The sequence below is a fragment of the Balaenoptera acutorostrata genome, chromosome 3 (assembly GCF_949987535.1).
Source record: "Balaenoptera acutorostrata chromosome 3, mBalAcu1.1, whole genome shotgun sequence".
NCBI lineage: Eukaryota > Metazoa > Chordata > Mammalia > Artiodactyla > Balaenopteridae > Balaenoptera > Balaenoptera acutorostrata.
Genome location: NC_080066.1, coordinates 52,983,779 through 52,999,628, shown reverse-complemented (window position 1 = coordinate 52,999,628; position 15,850 = coordinate 52,983,779). Strand labels below are relative to the sequence as shown.

General features: G+C 49.8%; 1 protein-coding gene across 10 annotated transcripts in view; it reads left to right on the top strand.

The window, feature by feature from the left end:
* Window positions 1-1,248: 1,248 nt before the first annotated feature.
* ADAMTS17 (ADAM metallopeptidase with thrombospondin type 1 motif 17) overlaps window positions 1,249-15,850 on the top strand; it is a 372,624-nt gene continuing 358,022 nt past the window's right edge. For 9 of the 10 annotated variants that reach the window (XR_009007372.1, XR_009007375.1, XR_009007374.1 and 6 more), the window contains exons 1-3: window positions 1,249-1,408; window positions 1,875-2,245; window positions 13,793-13,946. Coding sequence is in view for 3 of the 10 variants with exons in the window: in XM_057542046.1 (XP_057398029.1) it covers window positions 1,330-1,408; window positions 1,875-2,245; window positions 13,793-13,946 (604 nt within the window). In the remaining 7 variants the exon portion in view is untranslated. Of the gene's footprint in view, window positions 1,409-1,874; window positions 2,246-5,150; window positions 5,360-13,792; window positions 13,947-15,850 lie in introns of those variants that run through there. The other variant, XR_009007376.1, reaches the window with a different exon arrangement.

Genomic DNA, 15,850 nt, shown 5'->3' with positions numbered 1-15,850 from the left:
CTGGAGCAGTGGAGGGTGGGGTCGACAGAGCAGGAAATGATTCCACCAGCCACACCCCAGGGAAACACAAAGCAGCGAGTTTGCAGTAGTGAGAACGCTAGACTTTATTGAGAATCAGTGACACAGTCCACTCCTAGGGTTGATTAAATGTCATGAAAGCTGGACAGTGCTCTCCTCTGGATTCCTTCTGATGACATGTAATCCTTGTGATGAATTTTAGATTCTGAGAGGCCCTCAGCAGAGTCCAATAGGAGTGCTGTAGCCCCTCTGCGTTGAGAAAACAGAAACAGGCAGGACAGGGAAGGAAGGGGAGAGACCTGAGAATGGTTACACTTCAGTTCATTCTGTTTTGTTTTGTTTTCTACAAGACGTTCCTCAGGAAGCTAAGGGAATCACCTTTCTTGCAGACCTCAGTTATATCCTGGTGGGAAAAGAATGAACTCACTCTGTTGCCAGAAGACTTGGGTTTGAGTCCGGCCTTTGCCACTTTGTGCCCGTTTCCTAACCTGTAACACCGGGCTAATGTTCCTTCCTGCCTGCCTTGGAGGGCTCTTGTTTGTAGTAAGCAGCACCAGGCCGGAAGTCAGGACCACAAATTCTAGCTCTTGTTTTGACAGAAACTCACTGGGTAACTTAGTAAGCTCCTTAAGCTCTCTCTCCCTCAGTTTCCCAGTCTGTAAGAGGGTGTGATCTCGCCTGTTCCACTGGCTTCCGTGAGAATAAAGACGACAGGGGGTGTGAAGGGTTTGCATAAACACTGCGCTTTGGAGGTAGCATCCGCCGCAAAGTTGCGCACATTGTGCATGAAAGTGCCCACCCACAAACAGCCAAAACTGGTTTTACTTTAGATGCAGAGAGAATGTGCTTTTACGGGTGAACTCGGTTGGCTAGGACGATTTCTGGCCTGTCTTCTTGGGAAGCTGAGCAGCAGGATCAGAGAGGGTTTCGAAAATGGGGACAAACTCTGAAGACCAGCCAGGTGTCTTCCCGGGTCCTCTGCTCCAGACGGCTCCCTTGCGCCACCTGGTGTCCAGTCCCCGCCACTGCCCAGAAACCACGTGTAAGAAAGTGCTTGCAACCTAACTACGCACCCTGGTTTAGACCCACACTAGCCAATAGAGAAGGGGGAGGCGGGGCAGGGGAAAGCGAGAGTCCAATCATCTCCCGTTTTCCGAGGAGAAGGCGGGCTTGGGATTTACCACGTTGGGTTTGTCCGCAGCGCTAATTACTTTTTCCAAAGACTGGAGGGCTCACTCCGGCTGGCGCCGCCGCCTCGCGCGCTCCTACTCCGCCGCGACCGTCCGGGGGGGGCTGCTCCTCCCAAGTACCATGTGTGACGGCGCCCTGCTGCCTCCTCTCGTCCTGCCCTTGCTGCTGCTGCTGGTTTGGGGACTGGACCCGGGCACAGGTAGCGCTCCCTCTCCCACTGCCTCTTCTTCGCCTGTGCCTCTCGCGGCCACCTTTCTCCTGCCCTCCGGAGGCATCCTGGCGGCCTCCGCCTGCCCGCGCGGCCCGGCTCCGGCGGCGAACCGCTGACAGCTCCGGGGTCGAGGGGGCGCGGGCCGGGGCCGGAGGACTGGGCTCCGGGCGGTTGCCGGGAGGCCGCGCCGCCGCCGGTTCTCCGGACGCCGATGCCGCGGCCGCGTCCCCGGAGGTGGTCAGGCGGCCGCGCCGGAGACCGTTCCGGGGGTGGCGCGGGGCACGGGTGGAGGCTCTGGCTGGCATGGAGGTTCTGGGGCGAGGGAATGGAAGAGCGCGCCGGCTCGGGGACGCGCTGTCTCCGAGCTGGCGCTGGATGCCCAGTGCTGGACCCCGCGCCCGGCGGGCCGGAGGGCGGGCCCCGCCGCGCTGACGCGTCTCCTTTCTCCCCGCAGCTGTCGGCGACGCGGCGGCCGACGTGGAGGTGGTGCTCCCGCGGCGGGTGCTCCCCGAAGACGTGCACCTGCCGCCGCTGCCCGGCGCTCCAGGGCCCCGCAGGCGCCGGCGCCCCCGCGCGCCCCAAGCCGTCCCGCGCGCCCGGCCCGGCGAGCGCGCCCTGCTCCTGCACCTGCCGGCCTTTGGGCGCGACCTGTACTTGCAGCTGCGCCGCGACCTGCGCTTCCTGTCCGGCGGCTTCGAGGTGGAGGAGGCCGGCGCAGCGGGGCGCCGCGGACGCCCCACAGAGCTGTGCTTCTACTCTGGCAGCGTGCTCGGCTACCCCGGCTCCGTCGTCTCGCTTAGCGCCTGCGGCGCCGCCGGCGGCCTGGTACTGCCCGCTCCCCCTCCGGGTCCGCCTGGCGATCTGTCGCGGCGCCGAGGGTGGGGGTGAGGGGTGGTCCCCGGGGAGGACTAGGATTGGGGTGGGGCCTCCGGCGTGCTCTGCCGGTGGCGGGAGAGAGCACCCCCAACATTCCAGAGGGTCTATGAGCAGAGGGCAAGAAAGGGGAGGCGACCTATTATCCAATGCCTTCCACTGGCCGTCCTAAGCCTCAGAGGTGCGCCAGGCCAGCGCCGATATGGGGTTGCATAGCGAGATACGCCGCAGCCCGCCCAGGGAGCACGAGTTCAGCAGAGATGAAATCCGTCAAGCCCCTCGACTGAGAGGTGCGCTTGACCCAGGTGTAGAGAGAACGCTATTTGCATCTGCACAGGTGTGTATGTGTGCGTGTCATGGGGAACACCTATCTATATGTGTATAGGCTCACTTATTCTTGGATGTGGGGATGGAGCATTGACCTCCTTTCTGTCCTTTTGAGTCTTTATGTACCCGGAAAAGGATATTTGGAGGGGTCCCCCGACAGACCACTAACCTACTCTTCTTAGTTGAAACGTGAGAACCAGGAGAGGGAGGGTGTCTCTAATATTTTTACCTTACACTGCAAGCAGACATTTGTCTGGCACTCACCCTCAGCCAGGCCTGAGGAATGCTTACATTGGTGATGAGCAATGTCATCCCCAGAAGCTCCCTCGATGTGGCAGTAATTCCTCCGCCACCCCACCCTGCTGCATTTGCGGCACCCGTGGCAGTGCTCCGAGGGGCGGAGGAAGTTCTTGTGCGCCTCTACCCTGCCTGCGCTCACACTGGCTCACTTGGCTACCCTGGTGCCCAGACAAACACTTCCCAGCTTCTCCATCGTGCCCCCATAGAGCGCAGATGGCTGGCAGATGGGCTGCCCCCACCCGTCAGAGCCTGGGATGGGCTCAGAGAATGTTCCTCTATCTTCTGGGGAAGTGGTTTCTGATATTATTTTGTGTCTGTCCTTCCCTGGCACAAGAAACTGCTTCCGCCACCTCCACCTTATCTTGCTCCACCGTCTAGAATTCTCTAGCCCTTATCCACGTAGTGTGCAACAAGTTGGCACGAATCTGCAACAAAGCCAGAAACCCTGAGGGTCCAAGTCTTTATATGAGACTTCTGCTCTCTTTCCAGCAGTGTAGGGGAACTTGGGGAGTAATTCCCAAGACTTGGCCTTCACCAGTTCCCCTTTTAGGATTTTTTGAGTCCTCATCAGAATGTGATCTCCTTTTGCTGGTCTGGGAGAAATTGGCTTCTTTGGTTAAACAAGGAAAATGGACCGTGGAGAGGGCCTAGTAGGAGCTAATGTGGAACAGGGGTGGGGAATGTGGGCTATGGGTGAGGAGGCTTAAGTAGGGGTGAAAAAGGCTCAGGTCACCGAAGGACTCGGGTCAAGGCTGTATCATGTTCTGGGAGGGACTGGAAGGCCCACATCATTTTTCCTGTTTTTGCCAAAGTGTTTAAAGTCTAGGTCACATCACTGTACTGAACATGGAAACATCTGAATCCCATTTGCTGCGGTTTAGTGAGTTTCTGTAGAGGTCAGAGTTTATACTTCTTGGTGTAAAGTTTCCAGCAAGGCGCTATCTGTGAAGGAGCTGAGGGTGGAAATCTGGATAACATTGATTTAAAATCCTCGGAGTGAGTGCTGGGCCCTCTCACAGATGGCATATGAGCAGGGAGAGTTCCCTTCTGTCCTCCAGGTTTTCAGGAAGACTGTCCTTCCCTTTGGCACCATGTGAGGGCGCTGTGCTTTAGATAAAGGAACGAGGCCAAGAGGCTGAGTTCAGTGTGTGCCAGCTGTGGAGGGACCTCTAAGACTTTAGATTTTAAATTTCTGCTTGAGCAGACACTTCTGTTGTTTAGTCTGCCTTGATCATCCCATTTGTGTAAGCTGGACATTGGACATTTCTTCCTAAGTATACCCTATAGAGAAAGGGCAGAAGGCCAGGAGGCCAGAGACAGCAGGTGATTTGGAATGGACCTCTTGGTGGCAAGGTGGTCCTGCCTTTCTAGAAAAGAAAGCAACAGGAACATAGGCTAACCAGGTTTGCATTGCACTCCACCTTACTTTGATTTTGGTTCCCCAATGTGCTTGAGACAGTTCAGCTGGGCGGTAGTGTAGTGTTAGTCCTTCTGGACCACGGTGGAAGCACCATAGAGATGTGGCACGTGTGTTGTGTGTTTTTGAGGACTGGCTCAACCACGAGGTGTAGGGGAGGAGTGATGCCCAGTAGATGAGTTTTGGTGCCCACAGTTGGGAGCATTCCAAAGCCTCCTTGTGTCTAAAGAATCATGTAGAGCAGGGGTTGGCAAACTTTTTCTGTAAAGGACCAAGTAGTAAACATTTTAGGCTTTGCAGGCCATATGGTCTCTGTCACAGCTACTCAACACTGCCCTTTTAGTGCAAAAGCAGCCATAGAAGGTAAAGAAACAGATGGACCTGGCTGTGTTCAATAAAACTTTATTCCGATGTTGAGTATGAATTAAATCCTGCTGCATCTCACATCTCCAGAATGGCTTAGTGAGGAGTGTTGCCTGCGGGGCAGGGCATGCAGGCTCTGTTCCCTGTGCTGTCTGTCTCCAGAGACATTTGGTACCTGTTTAAAGGAGATGCATGATTAGATCATTACTTAAGTGTTTATGGGTCAGGGGAAGTAAATCTCATGCTCCATTTTGCTCCCTCCCCACGCCCCGCTTTTGACAGGGGGCAGAGGGGCGGGTCTGTGGCATTTACCCTGTATCTTATCTTGAAAAGCTGTGCAAGCTGCACTTTTTGGATCTTCAGAGACCATGGGCTCAGGTATTAACTGTTTTATGTTTATGCATCTTCATTTTATTTACATTTCAGAGAGTCCTCAGACATAACATAGGTTTTTGGAAGAGTTTCTGTAACCGTATAACTTCAAAGCGATGAACTTTGGGCATATGAGGAAGGTATTTTTCCTCCCAGAGGATTTATGTGAGTTTGGATCAGCTGCCTCGTGTGAATGGGACCAGATCATGGAAGGCCAGCAGAATTCGAAGAAACTTCAGGTTAAAGTTCACCAGAGCAGGCAGTGGAGGTGGAACTTCGGAGATAGAGTGAGTGTCAGTCTCTGAAAAGACTCTCTATGCTGCTTGTCTGAAATGAGTGGTTGGAGGGGCTGTTTTCATCCCCACACGTGAGGAGAGGTGGACAGAGAGGAGGGGTCTGGTCTGCTGAGCAGTGGCCACTCTTCCTTCATGAATACTGAGCTCAGGGGAGTCCACTGCCCAGAGTCTGTCCACCCCTTCTTGGCTGAGGCCGCGGCCTGCAGGGGTGCACTATGGGTGAGATGTTGGGACCAGAGAGGACACCCAGGAGCTCTGGGCTGTGGCCCATTTTCCAGGCCACCCTGGAGGGACAGAAGGTCAGGGATAGTCCCAGCGTGCCTTCTCTGGAGTCACAGCCATGCTCCGCAGGAGGCTGGCTTGTGGTCTGTCTCACCCAGGCTGCTCACTGGGGTCCCGATGGCCCAGCTGCCCTGGCTCTGTCTGGTGCCTGACTGCAGCGCAGGGGGCCCTTGTGGTAGTCCTTCACCTGTGCTGCTCCCTACAGTCTTAGTTCCCATAGCTCTTCCTCCCAGTCTGTTTGGGAGCTTTTGTAAGAATGCTCACCTTTCCCATAGGGGAAGAAGTGTAGTCTAGGTAAGAACAGGGGGTGCTGAGTCCAGCCAGGCAGTGAGCAGGTGGCTTAGAAGAGTTGGGGGACCGTGTTCTCAAGAGGGCAGCCTGACTTCAACGATGAAGGAGCTGGTTTGGGAGGTTGCTGCCTTTCCCTTTAGAGCTACCCAACTCACTTTTCCTTGACCCAAAATTGCCCAGCTTTTTAATGCAACATCACTTGATCACTGACAGCTGAGTAGGAATTGGTCTTGGCAAGAAGTATGTGATGTGGAGACCATTTGAAAGGGAGCAAATAGACCAAACCACGTTATCCTGCATCATTATATTGATACAGGTGTGGCGAAGGCACATAGTCCTTAGTCATTCATCAATTAATATTACTGAAGAATTTATCATGCACAGCATAAATATATTTGGAAAATGCAAAGTATATTTTTTAAAGCTTTGTAAAAAGAAACAATTGAGTGGATGTTAAGGAAAGTAGGAAGGGAAACAACAGTTGTGAAATTTGGGGTGTGGAAGAATTAAAGGGGAGAACTTGGAGCAGAGAATTCTAAGGCCTCCCACCGCCTCCTCTGGAAGGACGTTCACTCTGCCTCACGGTGACTTTCTATACCCATCGCTCATGGGCATCAGGTTGCCCATGACTGTCACCTAGGATACTTAACCCTACCTCATTATTTACCTAGGGTACGTAACTAGATTTTCCCACCTGAACTTCTATTTAGTTGGCAACATTTTAAAAAAGAAAAAGAAATACAAGATGGGACGATGAACTGAAGACATCTTCTTAGACTGATTGCATTCTTGGAGCTTATTTCCTGAACTCTGAGATGCTGCAGCTGCCTGACGTTGGATGTGTGCAACAGGAGATGTTTTTGCAGCCAGTATGTCTGAGGGAACCACTCGGAGTCAGCGGTTAACCTTTCCCCGTGCACACTTCTGCACATGGGCACACAGATGCACCGTCACGCTCCTGTTCTTTAGCAAGTGAGACTGCACAGCCGTTCCGGGCTGTGATCCTGAGCAAGTTGCTTACCTCCTTTGAACCTCCCTGTCTGCAGCCATACAAGGGTAAATAACATTGGCTTTGTGTGGCTGTTGAGAGAATGAAGTAAGATAAAGTCCGAAATCATTTAGTGAGAGCCTGACACATTAACGCATTGAAAACACATTTCTTCTCTTGCCCCACAGGCCATTCCCAGACTTTTCCAGTTATAAATCAAGCAATCAGTCAACATAGTTGACTAAATGAACAGATCATTATCACACAGCTGCCATGTGTAGGACCCGCTGGTAGGCTCCCAACGAGCCTCAAAGAGAAATACGATGTGGGCCCTGTCTCGGAAGGCAGTCCGGGTTTGCAGGGGAAGGAAGGTGTGCTGGAGCCTGCAGGGTGGCTGGTGGGGATAGCAGGGGGTGGCTCTGGGGTCTGATGGGGTGGGGCAGGTCCTTCAGGTAGAGCTGAAGGGAGTGGGCCTCAGGTTCTAGGTGGGAGGAGTGATGGCAAAGCCTCCCGGCCAGGTCCTTCCCGAGGTAAGGGGCCCACGAGCCAACTGTGGGATGGAGATGGGTGATGAACTGAATGGACAGGTGTCTGGATTAGATGAGGCGGGGCCCTGGGTGCCAACTTAAGGCATTTAGAATTTATCCTAGACCAGTAGTTCTCAACCTTGAGCTGGCATTAGTGTTCCCTGTGGGATTTGCTACACTGATTGCTGGGCTTCACCTCCTGGGTTTCTGATCCAGTCCGTCTGGGGGTGGGCCTGAGAACTTGAATTTCTGACAGGTTCCCAGTTGCTGCTGCTGCTGTTGGTCAGGGACCATTTTGAGGATCACTGGCCTAGAGGCAATGGGGGGGGCATTTCTAGCTACTGACTGGGGAGGAGCCCCTGGTCGGAGAAGTGTGGGGAGGACTGAAGCAGGAGAGCATTTGGAGGGGTGAGGTGATGGGCCTCAAGCCTTGGATGGTGGAAATGGAAAGGAAGGAAGACTACATGAGAGGGGGTCTGAAGGAGGAGCTGACAGTCTGTGACTAACTCTATCTAGTGATGGGAAGGGGGAGTCTGGCTTTGGAACGAAGACCAAGAATCTGTGTTCAGGCCTTTGACATTTGCAGAGGCAGCAGCAGGATTTTGAAAAGGGGGCTCGATGGCACTCTGGGAGGGGCAGGGGGACTCCCCATGGAGGTTGGGAAGCCCCTCACACCTGTGCCAGGTTGAGGATGCTCCTTCCCTGGGACAGGTTCGAGCCCCCCAAACTCTGCTGAGGCCCCCCAGAAAGTCAGAGGCAGGTGCAGGAGGGCCTGCAATCACAGGATCGTTTTTCCTTCCTGAGAGCAGACTTGCTCTGCCTCTCCAACCACCTACGGTCACCTGTCCACGGGGAGAAGGCTACCTAAGACCTGGTCCAGTGAACCCAGGAGCCGCAATCTCCTGAAGAGGAGAGGCTTGGAGGGCTCCCTGGGCACTGAAATCCCAGAGTGGCCTTTGTAGGATGGTGAGGTCAGCAGTCACGAGGCAGGTCCCCTCAAACGGAGGACAGAGCATCAGATGGTTCCAGAGCATGGATACAACAGGGTTTCTTTATCTTAAAAGCATTTGCCGCATTATGCTGAGAAGTTGTGCTCATGTTAGGAAGTGGTACAAATCTTTCTGACCTTCACACATTTTTCCAGCTGCAGGAGAGCTAGTCCTGCTTCAGGGGGTGAGGTGGGATTAACAATACCCTGTTTATAACGCTCTCTTAAAGCAGCACAGAAACCCTCCAAAGCCAGCTTCCAGAACAAAGAGAATTGAAAGGGAACCACTCAGAACTGTCATAATATCAGGTTATACCTGATACACTTTATTTGACCCAAACTTCTTTAGTAGGATACCAAATTTTAGAAGACGTAAGATTTCTCTTCTAAGAGCACCATTTCATTGAGGATTGTTGTCTGCTTTAAAACCAAGTGGCCTCAGGGCTTCCAGTCCTGTCTGCCGTAGGCATCTAGTTCCCCACAGTTCTCTTCAGATGGAGTTTGCAGCTCTCTTGCATCTAATGCAACCTGAGGCTTTTCCTCGCTGCCATCTGTGGAACAGGGAGGCCTTGGAAGAGCATTTCCCTGTGTCTCACTTCTCAGCATAGATGGTGACCAGAGGAATAATGCAAACCCAAGCAACCCTGCTTAGCTCTTGGGGCTACAGGGCAGCAATGTGCTAGAAGCCAGGGCAGAGCTCCACAGTCAGAGGAAGGCCCAGGTTGGTGCAGGTAGTCTGCATCCAGGGTACTTCCACGTGCTGGAATCAAGCATCTCTGGCACCCAGTTAAAAGTTAGGGAAGTGGTTCTTGACCCTGGCTGCACATGGAAATCTCCTGGTGAGCTTTAAAAAAATAGCAGTGCCTGAGTTTCACCGCAAGGGATTCTAATTCACATGGCCTGGAGTGGGGCCTGGGCCTGAATTTTCAAAGCTTGCCAAGTGACTGCAGTGTGCAGCCAGGGACGAGGACCTCTGAGCAAGGGGGACTGCGGGAAGGCCATGCTAGTGCCTTCTATTCCAAGCCGGTCCAGTCCAGTCCAGTTCAGTTCATTCCATTCCATTCGAATCCATTCCATTACAGTCCAGTTCACTCACATTTTCTTGAGTAACTGTTATGTGGCAGATGTTGGAAAAATAAGAAGGCATAATTCCGATCCTGCCTCAAAGGAACAAACTACTTTTTAGGTTGTGACAGATGCCCCATAACACAGGGGGTAGTGGGCTGGGACATAGAGTGCCAGGGAAAGGGGATTTTTTTTTTTTTTTTTTACCGGGGAGAGGGAAGGGAGAAGGAAGGTCAGGGGAAGATCAAGAGGGCTGACAAATTTTTATCCTGGGCTGAGATTGTGTGTGTGTGTGTGTGTGTGTGTGTGTGTGTGTGTGTGTGTGTGTGTGTGTGGCACGGGGGGAGGGGGAGGTGGTGACAAGCGGCACTTTTCAACAGAACGTTTTATCACTGTGATGAGCCGGTGAGTATTAGCGAGGCTTCAGGGTGCCTAGTGACAGCACTTGGAGGGGGCAGGGGCAAGTTCCTTCCTTGTGGTGGCTCCTGAGGGGGAGGGCTGTGCCCTGCCCCCTCCCCCCAGGTGCTAGTCTTGGCCACAGGCCAGCTTGAAAGTCAGTTCCCAAGAGGGCAAGTGGCTGCCAGGTAGAGTATAGGCCATTAGTCCATGTGTCTGTCTCTCACCAGCATTGCCATTCTCTTTCCTGAATGGATGGAAACCAGCATGTGGGTTCCTCCAAAAAAGACCTTCTAAAGCAAAACCTCCCCCAAGGGGCTGGACCATGCTTGTGTGTGTGCATGTATGTACCTGTAGGCTTTCTCACCAAGGTGAGATTCTCCGTATATTGTGTCACATTAGAACTACTGGCTAACTGGCCTTTACCCTGCGGCTTGTATGCTAGGCTGAGTGAATGATAACTGGCTTTGAAAGTGCTAGACTCGAGGGGGCCTTTAACCTCCCAGAGCCTGAGCATTTCAGGAAGACTCTGGCCCCTGTCAGGGTTGAGCGTGTCCCCCAGGGAGCACGGCCCTCCTACAGCTTGGGGCCCATCCCATGCACTGTGCTGTATCTGCCAACTTTATTTCAACCACAGACGTTTCCACTGACGGTCATCAAGGACTTCTGCACCGAGGCTTTCTTTTTTTTTTTTAATTTACTAATTAGATTTTATTTATTTATTTATTTTAACATCTTTATTGGGGTAAAATTGCTTTACAGTGGTTTGTTAGTTTCTGCTTTATAACAAAGTGAATCAGCTATACATATACATATACCCCCATATCCCCTCCCTTCTTGCGTCTCCCTCCCACCCTCCCTATCCCGCCCCTCCAGGTGGACACAAAGCACCGAGCTGATCTCCCTGTGCCATGCAGCTGCTTCCCACTGCTATCTATTTTACATTTGGTAGTATATATATGTCAGTGTTACTCTTTCACTTCGTCCCAGCTTACCCTTCCCCCTCCCTGTGTCCGCAAGTCCATTCTCTACATCTGTGTCTTTTTTTTAATTAATTTATTTATGTATTTATTTTTGGCTGTGTTGGGTTTTCGTTGCTGTGCACGGGCTTTCTCTAGTTGCGGCAAGCGGGGGCTACTCTTTGTTGTGATGCGCTGGCTTATTGCAGGGGCTTCTCGTTGTGGAGCATGGGTTCTAGGTGCATGGGCTTCAGTAGTTGTGGCACATGGGCTCAGTAGTTGTGGCTCATGAGCTCTAGAGCACAGGCTCAGTAGTTGTGGTGCATGGGCTTAGTTGCTTCGTGGCAGGTGGGATCTTCCCGGACCAGGGCTCGAACCCATGTCCCCTGCATTGGCAGGCGGATTCTTAACCACTGCGCCACCAGGGAGGCCCCTACGTCTGTGTCTTTATTCCTGTCCTGCCCTTAGGTTCATCAGAACCGTTTTTTTTTAAGATTGCATATATATGTGTTAGTATATGGTATTTGTTTTTCTCTTTCTGACTTAACTTCACTCTGTATGACAGACTCTAGGTCCATCCACCTCACTACAAATGACTCAGTTTTGTTTCTTTTTATGGCTGAGTAATATTCCATTGTATATATGTGCCACATCTTCTTTATCCATTCATCTGTCATTGGACACTTAGGCTGCTTCCATGTCCTGGCTATTGTAAATAGAGCTGCAGTGAACATTATGGTACATGACTCTTTTTGAATTATAGTTTTCTCAGGGTATATGCCCAGTAGTGGGATTGCTGGGTCATATGGTATTTCTATTTTTAGTTTTTTAAGGACCCTCCATACTGTTTTCCATAGTGGCTGTATCAACTTACATTCCCACCAACAGTGCAGGAGGGTTCCACTGAGGCTTTCTATACACACAGCTCTGGTGGATCTGCACAGCCTCCCACAGCCACTCTCTGCCTCCGCTTCTTCAATCTCCCCAAACTATCATAGTGAACAAACTCAAGTTTTAACTTCAAAGGAGAGGGGAGAAAGCCATGCTTCCCGGCAGGTCATGCAGTGCCACTTTAAGACAGTTTTATTTGGGCAGTAAAATCTCTGAGTTGTTCTTGGCAGAAGTTCTAATGAAATAGAAACCTTGAAATCTGCTTACAGCAGTAAGTACCGTCTCAACCCCTGTTTTGGGGACTAAATGTTGTAGGCGGTCTTATTAGTGGATCTGATTTATTTTCAGAGGACTGGTATTGATGCATCCTTTCAGAAGGTAGAGGAGTCTATATCATTTGGTTTGAGTGAGCTCTCTACCTGAGACCTGAGGAATTGCTGAGCTGTGGTGGAGAGCAGTGCTTCTCAAAGCCTGGTCCTCGGGCACGCAGCATCAGTATCACCTGGGGACTTGTTAGAAATGAATGTTCTTGGTGAGTATTCATGACCTCCAGGTGATTTTGATGCACACTAGAGTTTGAGAACTACTGCTTTTAGAAAGTAGTGGCGGGGCTTCCCTGGTGGTCCAGTGGCTAAGACTCCTCATTCCCTAATGCAGGGTACCTAGGTTTGATCCCTGGTCAGGGAACTAGATCCCACATGCCACGATTAAGAGTTCACCTGCCACAACTAAGACCCGGCACAGCCAACTAAATAAATTTTTTTTTTTTTAAGAAAAGAAAACAGTGTCATGGCTTTTAGAAAATAGTATTGGAGAGAGAGAGAACAAAGGATGTTCGTGACAGCCTAAGACAGATTGGCCCAATCTCCTGAATCTGTGCTAGCAAAGGTGGTCCCGACCATGAATGCTGTTAGCATTGGTTCCAAATGAAAGGAAAAGTTCTCTGCATTGTGTATGTATTTTTAAGAATTAATATTCACTCTATTAAAACGACAAATTAAGAATTCCAGTCCTTAAGTTTTTCGTTCAATTTACAAGTCATGTTCTATTTATAATCTAACAAGTTTTTGAAATTCCTTTTAAGGGGCCTTTGGATAACATTTAATCCTATTTACAAATTGGTGATTAACAACGTTTAAACCTTTAAAACTGTGTGTAGAAATTTACCATATTCAATTTCATTTTCAAGTTCTTTTGTTGTCTGATTAAAAAATAAACCCTTTGCAAGTACTTAAATGATTCTAATAAATAATGAGTTAACTAGTTTTATAAACATGGGAAGTCTTAAGTTCTCTTATACATTCTGATACTGTTTATAAGCCTAATAAGATTTTTAAATTACAGGTCTAAATCATTGCTGTGCTTTAAATTAGAATCACAAATTGAATCCATTAGATACTCTGCCAAGTTCTCTTAAACACTGAAAAAAATCTACAAATCCACTATCACAAAACTATCAACACTACAGGTCTGACTCCATCCTCTCTATTTAATTCTAAATATTCCCCAGGAATAAGATATATTTTTTTCCCATTAAGGATATAGTCGTCGTTCATTCCCAGCACTTTTGGAGGTACCTCCTTAGGTGGACTTTTAGGGGATGATTTAAAAAATAGTTTTTTAAATGGGCTTTAATTAGAAATAAGTGTATAGGAGCAGGCAAACAAAGGAATCTGTTCTCCCTCCCCCCTGCTGCAGCAGGGGCCCCAATAAAGCCTTGCCTGAAAAAAATATTAAAAAAAAAATTAACACTAAAGTAAGATATCTTTGAAAGTGAACCCAGAAAATGGGTGCTGTTGCGCCCTGTCCCCCCTCCCCCCGCCTTCTGTCACCTGACCCCCAACACAACTGCTGGGTGAGATGTTTCAAGTCATGCAAGAGCTCATTCTTGGACTCCGTAAATTGGTGCAACCTGCAAAGAAAAAGCCCAGGCATGGGAAGCAGGCCAAGCTAGGTGGCCTTTCCACCCTCTGGCTCTGGGGTCGTGGGCAAGTGTGAATGAGGATGACTGACAACTGTTTTCCTCTTTCTGGGCAGGTTGGCCTCATCCAGCTTGGGCAGGAACAGGTGCTAATCCAGCCTCTCAACAATTCCCAGGGACAAGAGCATCTGATCAGGCGCAGATGGTCCTTGACACCCAGCCCCTCTGCCGAGACCCAGATATCTGGGCAACTCTGCAAGGTCCTAACAGGTGAGTCTGGGAAATAGTGTGAATGACTCACAACACAGGCCCTTTTGGCTTTTGGTGCCATTGCACATCCCTAGACCATCCCCATTGCTGTGTCTCCAAGTGTGCTGAAATCTTGTGAGCAAGAACTTACCTTTCCCTGTATTTTGAAAGCTTTTTTTATTGCCCATAAGGCCACTTTCTTTTCATTTCTATGTGTATTAATATCAGCGTTTCATGTGTAGCAGCCCTTTGTAAAAGGCGTTTCTAGAAAGAACCCAGGATCTCTTCTGTGTAGTGTCTCAATTTTATGGATCTGGAGCAAGTTGAGGCCTGAAAAACCTCAATGGTTTATTGTTATCAAGCCCGAGGTTGGTGGCAGAGCTAGGATGAGAATTCCTTCCCTTGGCACCCTGGCCAGAGCTTGCTCTCCTTATACAGTGGTCCTCGGTCTTGTCTGCACTAATTAGAGTCACCTGGGGGACCTATGAAGCAGTGGTTCTTAAGAGTGTGGCCCCAGCAACATCAGCATCACCTGGGACTCTGTTAGACCTGCATGTTCTTTTCCCCACCCCCCGACCTCCTGAATCAGAAACCATGGCGGTGGGTCCAGGTAAATCTGATCATGCTTAAGTGTGAGAGCCACTGCTTTAAAAAATGCCATGCACTAGCCAGTCCCCCCAAATCCTGATCTAACTGGTCCGTGGTGTGACTTGGGTGTGTTTTTGAAGGTGGTTCTAATAAGCAGCTTGGGCTGAGAACCCAAGGTTCTTGTATTCTGTGCCTCTGTTTGGGCAACCTCTGGTTTATCTGTTAAGTGTTTAAGGACATTTCACCGTGCTGTGTCACTAGCAGTCTGCCTGTGAGTGTCCCTTGATGAAGATGATATCCTGCTGCTCACAGGTGTCACATCCTCCCTGGAGAGCATGGAACCCATGGCTGAACTTTGGGAGTTGTTCTTTTGTAGTTTAAAGACTTTGAATAAAAGTATAGTGTCTCAGTTTAGTATTCCAATGACCTTGGAAGTAAATCGATTATATGACTGTCTTTTAGAACAGCTTTGTTATGTATAAGCGAGCCCTGCAGCTTAGCTCCGCTGGTGCATGCAGTCCTGACCCTATCCACATAGTCACCCTCCTTAGCCTAGTCTGCATTCAGCAGGGAGGTATTAGAGGTGATTTTGCTGGATCAGGGTCATCTCTGCAACTCCAGGAGAAAGAATGCCACCATACATTAGGGTTTTGCTGTGTTCCTTCCTGCACCCTTACAAAAACAGGAAAGAGAGGTCTCAGCAAAAAATTACTTGTAACTAAAAGTTACCCCTTAATAGGAAGCAGGGGTTTTGGTAAGTCCGATGATTGGTTGTGTGTTTGGGCTTGATGTTGGTGTGTTATTTTATTTTTTTATTTTTTTATTTTTTCCCTCTAAAAATACTTTTATTTTATTTTATTTTTTTTTCAAACATCTTTATTGAAGTATAATTGCCTTACAATAGTGTGTTAGCATCTGCTTTATAACAAAGTGAATCAGTTATACATATACAATATGTTCCCATTTCTCTTCCCTCTTGCATCTCCCTCCCTCCCACCCTCCCCATCCCACCCCTCTAGGTGGTCACAAAGCACCGAGCTGATCTCCCTGTGCTGTGCGGCTGCTTCCCACTAGTTATCTATTTTACATTTGGTAGTGTATATATGTCCATGACACTCTCTTACCCTGTCACATCTCACCCCACCCCCTCCCCATATCCTCAAGTCCATTCTCTAGTAGGTCTGTGTCTTTATTCCCGTCTTGCCACTAGGTTCTTCATGGCATTTTTTTTCCCCTTAGATTCCATATATATGTGTTAGCATACTGTATTTGTTTTTCTCTTTCTGACTTACTTCACTCTGTATGACAGACTCTAACTCCATCCACCTCATTACAAA